The sequence below is a fragment of the Austrofundulus limnaeus genome, unplaced genomic scaffold, assembly GCF_001266775.1.
Source record: "Austrofundulus limnaeus strain Quisiro unplaced genomic scaffold, Austrofundulus_limnaeus-1.0 Scaffold142, whole genome shotgun sequence".
Classification (NCBI taxonomy): domain Eukaryota; kingdom Metazoa; phylum Chordata; class Actinopteri; order Cyprinodontiformes; family Rivulidae; genus Austrofundulus; species Austrofundulus limnaeus.
Genome location: NW_013952544.1, coordinates 931,968 through 945,078, shown reverse-complemented (window position 1 = coordinate 945,078; position 13,111 = coordinate 931,968). Strand labels below are relative to the sequence as shown.

The 13,111-nt window shown below is 38.8% G+C and overlaps 3 protein-coding genes across 3 annotated transcripts in view; all 3 read left to right on the top strand.

Moving 5' to 3' along the window:
• Positions 1–2,262, top strand: part of tbc1d22b (TBC1 domain family, member 22B) — a 17,964-nt gene extending 15,702 nt beyond the window's left edge. The window contains exon 14 of the mRNA XM_014016318.1: positions 1,341–2,262. Coding sequence (XP_013871772.1) covers positions 1,341–1,469 — 129 coding nt within the window. The 3' untranslated portion in view covers positions 1,470–2,262. The remainder of the gene's footprint in view (positions 1–1,340) is intronic.
• A 2,450-nt stretch (positions 2,263–4,712) lies between these two features.
• si:ch211-148l7.4 (zinc finger protein 62 homolog) lies at positions 4,713–8,787 on the top strand. Its single transcript, XM_014016311.1, has 2 exons — positions 4,713–4,946; positions 5,494–8,787. Exon 2 carries the CDS (start codon positions 5,515–5,517, stop codon positions 6,904–6,906), a length of 1,392 nt encoding a protein of 463 aa, XP_013871765.1. The 5' UTR covers positions 4,713–4,946; positions 5,494–5,514; the 3' UTR covers positions 6,907–8,787.
• Positions 8,788–9,379: 592 nt separating this feature from the next.
• snrpg (small nuclear ribonucleoprotein polypeptide G) lies at positions 9,380–12,512 on the top strand. The gene is made up of 4 exons (XM_014016310.1): positions 9,380–9,492; positions 9,669–9,691; positions 11,044–11,168; positions 12,349–12,512. Exons 1-4 carry the CDS (start codon positions 9,461–9,463, stop codon positions 12,397–12,399), a joined length of 231 nt encoding a protein of 76 aa, XP_013871764.1. The 5' UTR covers positions 9,380–9,460; the 3' UTR covers positions 12,400–12,512.
• The last annotated feature ends 599 nt before the right edge of the window (positions 12,513–13,111 follow it).

Sequence of the window (13,111 nt, the reverse complement as noted above, 5' to 3'; positions counted from 1 at the left end):
GATGAAACATGGCTGGACATTTCAGCAAGACAATGAGCCCAAACACAAAGTCAAGGAAACTCTCAGTCAGGTTCAGTACTTTCCCCCTGTGCCATTCCACATTATTACAAATAACTTCATTTCTGGACATTTATGGTTTGATTTCTTTGTATGTATGGATCACTTGGGTTGTTACCAACATCTGGTGAGAATTTCATGTCATTAGCACCTCTAGTAATATATTTACTGAGAAAAATGGTGACGTGTTCAATACTTATTTTACCCGCTGTATGTTGTAAATTGGGTTGAAAGTTTTTTGGGTTTTTTTTCACTTGATTTTGAGTGAATATGGTCCAATTGAATCAAATATAATTTCTCGTTATTTTATATGGTGACAGATAAATGTTTGGATAATTTTTCAAAAGAACAAACATTTAATAATTTTTCAATTTTTAAACTTTATTCATTTCTTTAAAAATAACAAAATAAATTGATATACTGTACAATAAAAATACAAATCACAAATAAAATGAAAGGCGGCAGAAAGAAGGAAAAAAAATCTTATAATATCTGCGCCTATTTCTTCCCAAAATAAAATTTTTAAAGAATACTAATCTACAAACAAGAAAAACTAAACAAAAACAACCTCAAATCCTTGTTGAACAACATTTAAACACATTATATTGTTTCATATTTCTTTAACAAAGTGACTTTTATCATTCTCTTAAACATAAACGTTGATTTGGCATTTTTAATAACAAGTCTTTCAGGGCAGGTAAGAAAAAATAACTTCTGGACATAAAAAACTTAAGATTAACATTTATTAACGGTACCATCATGGTCTGTCCTGTGCAGAATGAGAAAATGCAAAATTATTTCTTTATTAAAACCTCTGTAAGCTTGCTCCAGTTAATTTTAGCAGCATGAATCTTTGCACAGGTGATGTCCACAAGTGGGTTTATGGTTTCCAAGAGTTTTTGCCTGATTCATTATGGTTTTAACTGGGTTATATACTGTTAAATGAAAAAAATATTCAGGTGCGAGTGAAAAAATAAATAAAATTATGTTCATTCTTAATATCTCTAAAACCACAGCAGCTGTTTTAATACTTACACTTCTGATAAAATCTCCCAAGTGTTGCTTTATTTTGATACSAAGATTATTTAAGTAGAGTTTATAAATGCTGAGATACACTCATTTATATTTCAGCATGGTATTTTGAGCAAAAACTTTAAGAAAACCCCTCAGGGCTGAAGAGGTTAAAGATCTTGTGTTTTTACATTTTATTAAGACGTTGTGTGTGTGTGTGTGTGTGTGTGTATGTGGAGGAGCTCAGAGCTGATAAACAGTTTCTTCCTCAGAGCCTCCTCATCCTCCTGCAGAACCTTCCCACCATCCACTGGGGAAACGAGGAGGTGGGCCTCCTCCTGGCCGAAGCTTACAGACTCAAGTACATGTTCGCCGACGCCCCCAGCCACTACAAGAGGTAGGCCTGAGGGGACCGGACCGGACCGGACCTGCTGGGTCTGAGTGTCCAGGATGAGCTGGCCTCTCGTCATGAAGACCCGGGACTTCCAGCTGGATTTGTTTCCTGGTGCGTAAAGAGCTCAGAGTTCAGGACTGTTACAGTGAATTTAATGGTTTTAACTGAAACCTTCACACAAAACAACACATTTTAAAGGATGAAGAATGTCTGAGATTCTATGTTTATGGAATTTATTTCTTTGTTTTATGTGTTTGAAACACTCGTCTCAAACCAGGTGGCTGTTTCATCTGGGTTTTAGTGAATGTAGAGTCTGATCCTTCCAGCGTCCTCTGGGAGGACTCCCAGGTGTTCCCAGACCAGCTGGGAGACCTGCACTGTGCACCTGTCCTCTGTACTGGACAGATGGACTTCCTGTATCAGAGCTCGTATTTATCAAAAGTTATTAAAACTCTTCAGTCAGAATGAGTCTTACTCTCCTGGAGGTTAAGACTGCTGCAGAGGACTCCAGTGTTCAGAGATGCCACCAGGGGTCTGAGATGGACTGAAGAGACAGAAGACGGAGAGCACAGCTGTGTCCTCTTCAACAACACTCTGCACCTCCTCAGGAACTGCTCTAAGTGGTCCGGGGGTCCCACACCTGAGTCTGATTCTCAGTTCCAGGAAAACAGGTTTAGTTGTCAACACAAAAGAAAGAAGTGGAGAGAAAAACGATCAGTAGTGACTTAATGTTGGACTAAAAGGTGGATATTTCTGTGGCTTTTGGAGAGAATATTAAACTCTCAGCTGGTGAGTGAAAGCAGACCACTTGATTTATTTATTTTTCTCCCACTGGTGGGATTGAACTTTTCTTTTGTTTTCTTTCTTTAACTCAAACTTCACAAAATCTGTTAATTTCATTAAAAAAAATAATAATCTGTAGCACGTGGGGGGGGGTCTCAAACAAATCAGATAATGACAGAGCGGTGTGTGTGTGTGTGTGTGTGTGCTTGTTTCTACTACAGAATGAGGACCATTTGCACCATAGTTATTATCAAAGTGAGGTCTTTGATGTAAAGTGAGGACCTYTTCAATGTCCTCACTTTGTTTGCAGCTCTGCTGTGCTTTACTAGTTAGGTTTAGAGGTATGGTGTGAATTAAGCTTTGGTTCAGGTTAGAGTTAGCTATAGACCAGTAAGGGTTAATTTTAGGGAAACTGTCTGGGTTAAGCATGAATCATTGTATCGCGTGATTGTTAGAATAATAAACGAAACTTTCAATCCCACTGTAATTTTTTAATTTTTAAAATATTTTTTAATTTTTTTACCTTTTGTTTCTTTTGTATATATATCTGATTAAACCTGTTTTCCACCTTGTAACTGAGAATAACAGTCAGGTGGGGAGGAGGACAKCTGTAATCTCTGTCTCCTCAGTCCATCTCAGACCCCTAGTGGCAACTCTGAACCACTTAAAAGTCCTCTGGAGCAGTCTGAACTTTTCTTGAGAGTAAGAGAGACTCTTAGACTTAAGAATTTTGATAACTGGCACTTACACTTAAGTCTGAGAGTAGGAGCAAATCTGAGAAATTTTCAGCACTTAAGTCTAAAAGTCCACTCTAAGAAGTTTGATAAATACGGGCCCTGATCTCTTTCTCCTGCTCAGTACCCAGAGTTGAGCACAGGTGAGGGTGGGAGCGTAGGCCGACAGGTAAACAGAGACGTGCTGGAGTCACTGTCAGAAATCAGAAGCACAAAGAGAGCTCTACTTTCCTTTAGTTTAGATTCACCAAATTAGCCGAGAACAATCAGCCTCCTAAAGCTTCGATTCCAGGCTTTAACCAGTAGATTTGACTGGTTTCCAGTTCTGATATGTAATTATTTTTAAAAGTGAAAAGTAGGTACTGCTATGTTTTATTGAATGTTATAAAAGCAAGTTTGTGTGTGTGTGTTCTGTTTTTCTTTTATTTATCAATAAGAAGGTTTAATTTTTAAATTGTTTGTGGGGAATTCTGCTACTATAGTAATAATAGTTAGAAAAAAAATTCTATTTAAGCACATTTCAAAACAATTATTGACCAACTTTTACTGTTTTCTGCAGGTAAACACTTAAAAATGTTTTCTTTGAAGACACATGAACCTTTAATTTAAGGAAATGTGTGGATTTTCTTCCTATGTTTTTTTTTAACCTTCATGTTTTTGCAGTGAGAACCTTTAATATTTTGAGACAATCTGTTTCAGTGTTTGATCAACTCGTGTTTATCCATCCGTCGACCACTCTGAATGTTTTCTTTGTGTTACGGTTTTGACCTGTAGCCTTAAATCTGCATTCATTCATTCATTTACCGTGGTGGTATTGTTCACTCCGTGTTTTATTTCAAATGTGAAGAACTCAAAGCCGACACGAGGCGTTAACCTGCTGATTCATATAAAGGCCAAATGTTTGTTTGTTTTGTTTGTTTCAGGCAAATCTGAAGGTTTTAAAGCACTTGAGTCATCAGAACTGGCTTCAGCCTTAAATGATTATTTATTACAGTTTATGCTGTATATTGATTTGTTTTGTTTATATTAAACTAATTGCTACTCTTCATCCTGGTCTTTCTGTTTGTATGTTCAAGTGATATTCAATATTTACAGTTTTAGACATTGTAGACAATACAATTTAAAGCAGAGGAGAAATACACATCACTGTTTATTACATTTTTTGTAAAGTAATTTTATTTAAAATAAAGCCTTTAATTGACAAATTCTTGCTAAAGTTCACAACTAGATTTCATTAAAGGTTACACTCAGTGAAACTTCGTAATATAAAATAGTTATGATCTCTGCAGAGTGCCCTGCTATTGCTACTGAACAGTAATAAATACAATAGTTAACAAAAAATTTCATTTCCACTTTAAATTTCTCAAGTAAAATTCTATATTTTTAGTAAATAAAATCAAACTCTTTCCACATTTCTCATTTGTTCTGCTGTAGGCAATAAATATAAAATCCAATTATATTTATTATTGAGGTCCCATGAATAAAATTAACTGAATGATGAACCTCATTCAGAAAAGGGGGGTGGGGATATTGTGCATAAAAAGTCAGCAACAAAGATTAGTTTTGTTTTGGTGGGGTTTTAGACATATTTTTTTACATTTTGTTATTTTTAATTTACTGAGGTAAATTTGCTTATTTGTTGTTTTTCTTTTTATTTATTTAACACCATTTATAAGCCGGCTGTCAAAACGGCTCGCTGGGGGAGGCGGAGTTTGCGCTCCAAGCCGCATTTCAGAAGAGCTCCTCCCCTCACTTCTATCCGGGTCCTGCCCCGGCTGAAAGAAAAGGAGGAGCACTCGCGCCCAGAGTTACCGGAAGTGATCTCCGCGTCCACAAACTTCACTTTCGCTCTCTGCAAACATGCGAGTGTGGTTCCCAATGAGAGAACAGTCCGGTACCGACCCACACAGGCTGATTTTACCCGGTTCTCCGTACCGAACTTGGTCTGGATTTGTTTGAGAGCTCAGGTAAGCCGTTTACAAAACAACAACAACGGAAGTTGTTGAAATGTGGTTTTTTAACATGTTAGCATAGCTTAGCAGCGAGCTAACGTTAGCAAACATTGAGCTAAAGCTGTGGTCGTGTGTTTACTGACGGAGGACACGTTTTCTCAAATAAAAATAAAATCACATTTGAATTAGATTTGTGTGTCAAAATTTATAGTTGTGTTTGTACCAACRCGGTAATTTCCAAAGAGCCGTTTGCTTAATACTTGATCTGTCAACACAAAATGAGCTAATTTGAGTAGAAATCAAAAGAAGAAGTGGAATCACGGTTAAATAAAACAAAAAGCAGAAGTCAGTTTAAAAAGAAAAGCTTTAAAATATCATTCAAGAAGCCCAATGTATTGATCATGACTTTTTGGAGGGAAAAAATATTTAAATATAAAAGGTGTCATATTACCTTTTAATGCATTTCTATCTGCATATGTTTCAGTGACTTCCTGCATCTACCTCTCATTTTCTAAACCTTTAAAAATAAAAGTCTGACTCGTGTCTCCTGTCATTCTTGAAGCTGGAGCGAAGCTCTGAAAGGATGGAGGGAGTCAGCTGGAGCACGTCCAGGTCCCAGGAGTCGTTCAGCCGCTCCACCACGGCCGACACGCTGTCCAGGCTCGCCAGCTTCATCGCCCGCTCCAACACGAGGCAGCACGCTCAGAGCCAGCAGCAGCTGTCCCGCCTCCAGCTCTACGTGTGTCAGGAGTGCGGGAAGGCTTTCCCGTACGCGGCGGCTCTGCTGCAGCACCAGGAGCTGAGGCACACGCTGCCCAAGCCTCACCGCTGCCCCTCCTGCGGCCAGGCGTTCTCCCTGCGTTCGTCCCTGCACCTGCACAAATGCACGACGCGGCTCTCGAACCCCGGCGAGCCGCAGGACAAACCGGCTCGCCGCCCGCCGCACCTCTTCTACGGCAGCCCGTACGCGTGCGCCCCGTGTGGGAGGAGCTTCAGCCAGAAGCAGGCGCTGCTGCAGCACCAGCAGGCGGGTTGCAGCAGCCTCCCGGACGGTTCTCCTCCGGAGGGCAGCTCGGCTCGCTCCGACCTGTCGGACAGCCGAGCAGCGAGCGTGTGCCGGCTCTGCTCCAGGACGTTCAGAACAGAGGCCGCTCTGCAGCGGCACAAACACAACAATCACGTCGAGGAGAAGCTAAAGCCCGGAGGAGGCGACAACGAGGGGGAGAGAGGAGAGAGGACCGATGAGGCTTCGGGAGCAAACCAAAGGCCCGTTTCCAAACAGAAGCTCCTCAGCTGCCGCTCCTGTGACATGGTGTTCAGGAGCACCTCCAAGCTCTACGTGCACCGCAAGGAGAAGCACAGGAGAGAGAAGTCGACGAGGAGGGAGGCCCGGCCRCCCGTCAAGAAGCACCGGAAGGTGGGCGTGTACCCGTGTCAGATCTGCTGCAGAGTCTTCTTCCACCATCTGTCGCTGAGGGCACATCTCAGACGCCACGCGCTGTCACAGGCCATCAAAAACAAGAACCCTCGGGGACGTCCCCCTGAAGACCCCACACCCTCAGAAAACACATTGAATAAAATCATCAAGACACGCAAACCTGGTCCCGGGAGGCCCCCGAAGGTTCCCAGAGCGTTGAAGAGCCGGGGGAAAGCTCCCGAAGGAGCGGAGGAAGAGGAGAAGGAGTTCCCCTGCCCCTCCTGCCCGGAGGTCTTCTCTGTGCGGCGGCAGCTGAAGGAGCACATGGAGCTGCACCAGACCTCGGAGCAGAGGAGGCGCTGCAGCGTCTGCGCCAGCGCCATGGAGTCCTGCAACGGGCCGGGCTCCCGGAGGCACCGGCTGTACCACTGCGTGCCCTGTCACCTGGGCTTCTCCGCGCTGGACTCCTTCCTGCAGCACTGTCAGGAGCACCTGCGGCTCCGCGTGGAGGAGGACCGCATCTCAGAGGGCGTTACGCCGCAGGCCGGGACAGCCTGACGGACACGTGTTGCCTCGTCGCACCGCAGTGGTCCAGGTTTTATTCACCGGGCTGACAATCAGTCAGGAGGGTCCGTCTCTCGTCTTCATCACCTCGCTGCCTCCAAACACCTCTGAACATTTTTTGTTTTGTTTTGTTTTTACTCGTTGAATTGGCATCAGGTGTTTATTGATGTGAGTTCTTCCACTGAAAGCATTACTTTAATTTGTAACTGAGGTTTTTGTCTCAGAGAAGAACTGAACCAACATTCTCACCTGTTAGTGCAAAAGAAGCTGTTCATTTCTTTTCTTTTCTTTTCTTTAATTGGGTAAAATAAAATTGTTACTGCTGCAGCTTTGGGTTCTTCAGCTTCCACCCCACAAAGTAAACCCAGCAGAGACTCGGACATGACCGGTTCAAGTAAACAAACTTTGCTGATAACTTTTATTAAACGAGCACACGGTGGTAAAACGAGCAGAACCTCTGCTTCGCTCAGCAGCGAGGACGGTTCAGGGTCGTCGTCTTTGTGATGCGTTTTTCCTCCGAGACGCAGACGATAAGAAGTCGGTGCGTAAGAACGTCGGGACGTGGAAATAAATCAATCACTTTAGACATAAGAAGGTCACTGACTTTGTGTCGGTGGCTGAATGTAAACCCGTACTATCAGGTGTTTGGGTTGAAGCTCTGCAGCTGTGTTTTTGTTTTGTTTGCAGAAAGAAAAAAAGGATCTATCAGAGTTTTTTAGTTTCTAATGTGGGCGTTCCAACAAACGGGATGTTTTACCTCCTTAGAGCTTTAATAAATTGCTTTCTAAGCACACAGGGTTTATTTGTGCCATAGTAGATTTTTCTTAACTGTCGTTAAAATGTTTGTTTTTGAATCAAATGAGTAGAAAACATTCTCCTTTGAAAGGTACGCATCACTAAAGTCCCTGTCACACTAGACAACTTATGAAACATTTTTTATGTCTAAATTGCTAATGAAAGTTGTAAATTTAATCAGTGTTAGAATTACATTATGCACACGCCAAAAAGACATTTGCTGTTGGTTTTTCAACTCCATCTTCAACGAGTCTTTAAAATGTTCATACGTTGTCTAGTGTGACAGGGCCTTATGTTGGCAAGATCAGTTAAAAATTAATTCAATCTAAACATAAAATCAAATCCTAACTGTTTTTTGTTTTTACTAAGTAAATCTATTTGAAAGCAGACTTTATAAAGTGTTTTCGATGGATTCAAGCTTTTGTTTACATTTCAGAATCTGGTAAACAATCTGCAGCGTTCAGGATAAACCTGTTTGATTTCATAGTTCCCAATGAGTAACTTTTTTTATTTTTATTAAATCATGAAATATTTTTAATATGACTGAATCCTCTTAGTTTGAGGAGTAATTAATTTGTTTTCTAAAGCATGTCTTGGTTCAATTTGTATTTCCAACGTCATGATGATTTTAAAGCTCATCACACCGTCTGAAGCAGATTAATAATAATCTCTGGTTCTGATTCATCTTTGACGGAAAAGTTAGATTTATTTTATTGTGTTTTGAAGCCGTCTTGCAAAGAAGAAACTTTTTAATTCTGCAGCCCTACAGAAGGGAGGGAGCTGGATGTTTTGTTTTGTTTTTTCCTGTAAAGCGAGTTGTTTCAGTGACATCATCACACGGAGACGAACTTTTGTTCAAATGGCTCCAATTTATGCAAACCTGTGGAGCGAGAGCGGAGCGTGGAAACGACACRGTGTTTTAGGTTTTCTGTCAAATGTTTTCTGCTACTGTTTTCTGAGTGCTACTGTAGAAATGTACTGTGTGATTCGAAGGGTTTAGCATTATTTGTGGGGAGATTTTTGTAAGTTGGTACACAACTCTTTATAGAACATATAAATAAAACTTTACAGTTAAACATTTTTGGGTTTTTTATTTAAACTCGTGTCAACATTTGCTTCTATGCTTAAATGTGACTTGAAAATAATGAGTTGTATGAATATTTGACTAAAATAGAAACTTAAGGTAGTGCACCTAATTTCCCTCTGGGATCAATAAAGTATTATTGAATTGAAGCCTACAGATACATTGAAAATACACTGATTTAATGGTAGCAAAAGGTTTTGTTATTATATTAATATGTTTTCTCTCAAAATATTGAATTGATTTAGATGAAACTTAAATTTATCAATGGTTCAACTATTGGGATCACCAGTTCACAAAACTGGCTGAAATTCAGATTTACAAATGTTGAGCTAAAATTTGACTGCACCCTGACATTAGTTTTATTATTACTACGGGTTGAATATTTTAAGCTGTACTTGACTTTTTATTATTATTTTATTCCTACATAATATTATTTGTTTTAATTTGATTAAACATCTTCAATTGTTCATATTACCTAAACCTAACAAGCTAAAGATGAAAAGTAAGCTGTGTAGATTATGGGAAACAGAAACACTTCCTCTTCTTGACCTGCAGGCGGCGCTGTGGGGACACGTTAACTTCCGGTGTCAGCTCGCACGCTTTCCTTCCGCGGCTTCAAACGCAAACCTGACGAGTTAGCACACCGGCTATCAGACAAATAAAGACACAATGAGCAAAGCGCACCCACCAGAGCTGAAGAAGTGAGTTTACTTTGTTTTTTAAAGAAAATATATTAATGTTATTTGTTCTAAATGATTATTAGATTTTAATAGAAACGAACGCTAGCAGCGCTGCTCTGTTTTCTATATAAAAATGCTAACATTAGCTTTCCTATCTCAGCCTCTGTAACCTAAAGTGTTGTTGTTTTAATTTTCAGATTTATGGACAAGAAGCTTTCATGTGAGTATGGTTTTAATCTGTAAATGTTTATACAAACTTTCATTGATTTTGAGCTTTATCTTAAAAGTGAGTAAACCAAGTCACTTCTGAGCTGTTTTTATTTTTTACTTTTTTTTTAACCAGGAACTCTAAGATAGTTGTTTTGATTCGCAAAGAAATGTCTTAAAACTAATTTCTTTTGCAACTTCTTTTTAATATTGTTTAAATTAAAGCATGCACCTGTAAGAATCAGATTTTTCATTAAGCCTGTTAATCTGTAGTTTCTGGCAGGAACTGAGAACAGAACATTTAAAGGATTAATAGGCTTTTAAAAAAAAAAAAAAAACCTCCCAACAACAGATTTTTATCAGTTGATGTCGAACAGGTAGATTTAACAGCTTCTGCGGGATCTTTACTCCTGGTTAATATAGTGAAATCCAGGAAAATAACTTAAGCTTAGTAATTGTTTAGTGTATCCATAGTGTAGGGATTTAAGTAAAAAAAAATGGTAAAATAATAACACCAAAGTCATGTGATTATTATTTATTTATTAATTTATTTTAAAAAGAACAAATTCAGTATACAATAAAAATTCAAATTGTAAATTAAATGAAACGTAGTGGAGGAGGAATCTATATATGCCCCTTTTCCTCAAATAAATAAATAAATTAAAAATAATCTTCCATTCATGCTTTTAGGTTGTGTCTTTAACTTTGCTATCCTCAAATTGTAACTTGACATTCAAGATCTTTGTGTAACTGATGTATGTGTCACAGGTCTCTCTTGCATGAGACTACAAATTTCAATGAGATTACCTGCCTAAATAAATAATAATAATAATAATCAAATTATCTCAAGTATGAAGGAAGTTATGGATGTTTTGTTTTTGCAATCAAGCTCATGAGTTCGGATGTAATTCATAGCTGAACCAATCACTTTGATACCATTTCACCTTGTGTTTTTTATTCAATTTTTGCTCAACTTCCTTTAAAGATGAAGATATCACCATGAAATTAGCAGAATTTATCCACCTTCTGCTCCTTTTCAGAAGCATCTTGTATCCTAAAACTAAAAATACATTAAATAATTCATTATAAGTAGCAGAAAAAGGTATAAAATAATGTTAAAATGGCTCCAAACTGCAACATCAAATCAACTTGAGGGTTTAAAAATCCATAGAAAGAAAACAATTTTAAAAAACCATGTGGGCTTTTTTTTTGTAAACAGTGTGCAAAATGTGTARGTGATGAAGAACAGCGTTTCAGTGTAACATTAATTTAACCAAAGTTATCAGCCTTTAACTTTCTTGGTTAAATCGATGGGGTTGGCTCATTTAATGTTTCGTTGTGATGTTTTTTTTTYCTGTTCTTTAGTGAAGCTGAATGGAGGCAGACACGTGCAGGGCATCCTGCGAGGGTTCGACCCCTTCATGAACCTGGTGATGGACGACTGTCTGGAGATGGGCCCAGGAGGACAGCAGAGCACCATCGGCATGGTGGTGAGGACCGGAAAAACTTCTTTTGTTCAGTCGTAAAAAACACCTCGCTTTCTCAAACYTTTATTTGAGTAAATAAATCTGGGAAATACATCATTCATGTATGACAGAATATTAGAGCCAGGTTGAGATTGTTTCCTTTTACTACCAGAATAAACATCTGTGTGACTTTATTCTAGTAATATTACGACTCATATTATCATATGCTCAAATATTTAAATGTTTTTTTAAATATGATTTTATTTTTTTATTTCGACTTTATTCTCATTAATTTAAACAAATCTATATCATAGTTTGCCCATGATACTCTGTATTTAAAGAGTAACTTACCCCCAAAATTAACTTTTTTTTAGCTGATAAACTGTCTAGAATGTGTCTAAAATGTTATATAGTACTGTTTCTGTGCTAATTTTGATGTTTTTGTGCGTATTTGTTCAAATCTGTAATATTTGAACAAATATGTGTTTTTGCTGCTCATATGGGTAGAGCAGTGGTACTGCAGGCTAATTTGCATTTTGGTTAACAGCTCTCCACGGTGACGTGTCTTCTCCACGATTTCGTCACAGCGGCTGTGTTCTGGTATAAAAGCCTCTCTCTAAGACACGCCCCTGCAGCAGTCAGAGGGTGGAACAGTTAGCAAGCTTAGCATGATCGTCTGTTGACCTTCAGCCTCGGGTGGGGAGAGCTGACTGCTGCTCTCTCTCTCTCTTGTCTCTCTCTCCCCACACACACACACCAGCAGTACGTCCTGCACAGCGGGAGGGGAGGAGGGAAAGAAAGGCAGCGGGGCAGTTTCAGCCCGAACCCACACATGTCAGCTTGTACAGATTATCTGTAAATTATAAAGATTTTACATCATTTTGCAGGTATACGGACATATAGAGCAATCTCATGGTTTTTTTCAAGTCTTACGGATATTTTAAAAACCTCATTTTCAAATTTATCTAACATGGCAGAGCCTATAGGATGATTTACAAAAACAATAAATAACATCAAACAGCCATCTTCCAACCTGTTCTGCCGCTAGAAATAAGTTACTTTTTCCTCTCTTCCTCTCTTCCTATTAAAGAAACACTTTAATACCCCTTCATCCTTAATGTAAATGCTGAAATGAAGACTTGTCCTGTTTGATATCCTAATCCTGAATGAACCTAATCATTTGTTTTTTGTTCCTCTTCTAAAGGTGATCAGAGGAAACAGCATCATCATGTTGGAGGCCTTAGAGAGAGTATGAGAGGACCGGAGATGGAGCGACACATTTTTACATTCTTTGTCCCAGTTTAACCTTTGTATGTCTGAGTTGAGATGTTTGGATGGTTTTAGTGAATAAATCTTTTTTTCAGTTTGTTTTTGAGCTTTTATTTCCTAATAGAAGTTATAGTCTGGTTTAACATAAACAGCAGAATGAGGTCAAAGTCAGTTTCTTTGAATGGTTTTAATCACTTGTTTTGAATTGAAGTTTACTCCCAACAATCTTTATTTAGAGGTCATTAGAACTTAGAGCTCACAAATACTCAGTTTTTGTTGTAGAAGAGCAAAAACTTGAAGGGTTTTGATGCAGTCTCGTGTAGGCTGAAGTATAAAATAAGAGGTAAGTTTTGATGAGACCATAATAGACATCACCAGCACATTTGGAAAAAWCCTAGATGTGTGATCCTGTAGAACAATAAGCAGCAGAAAATGTACAACAAAATGAAAAAAGAAGGTGCTGCAATGGTCCAGTCTGTCCAGAACCTAAGCTTTGTTGGTCTGAGTGCTGCCAAAACCTCAATCAACTGAGGTCATAATTAAAGCAAAACTCTTGCATATGTGGGACTAATTTAAAAACAAGATTATTAGAGAAATGTTGCTATGAAACACAGTGTTGTATAAAGTACCACAAAGTGATACTTGAGTAAAAGTACAAGTATCTCATCAAAAAAAATACTTTGGTAAAAGTTAAAGTC

Bases quoted from the DNA above. Each gene is read 5' to 3' on its own strand.
- snrpg (XM_014016310.1), top strand. From the start codon at position 9,461: ATGAGCAAAGCGCACCCACCAGAGCTGAAGAA. The intron at 9,493-9,668 runs GTGAGTTTACTT...TTTAATTTTCAG, and splicing joins CACCCACCAGAGCTGAAGAA to ATTTATGGACAAGAAGCTTT. The intron at 11,169-12,348 runs GTGAGGACCGGA...CCTCTTCTAAAG, and splicing joins AGAGCACCATCGGCATGGTG to GTGATCAGAGGAAACAGCAT.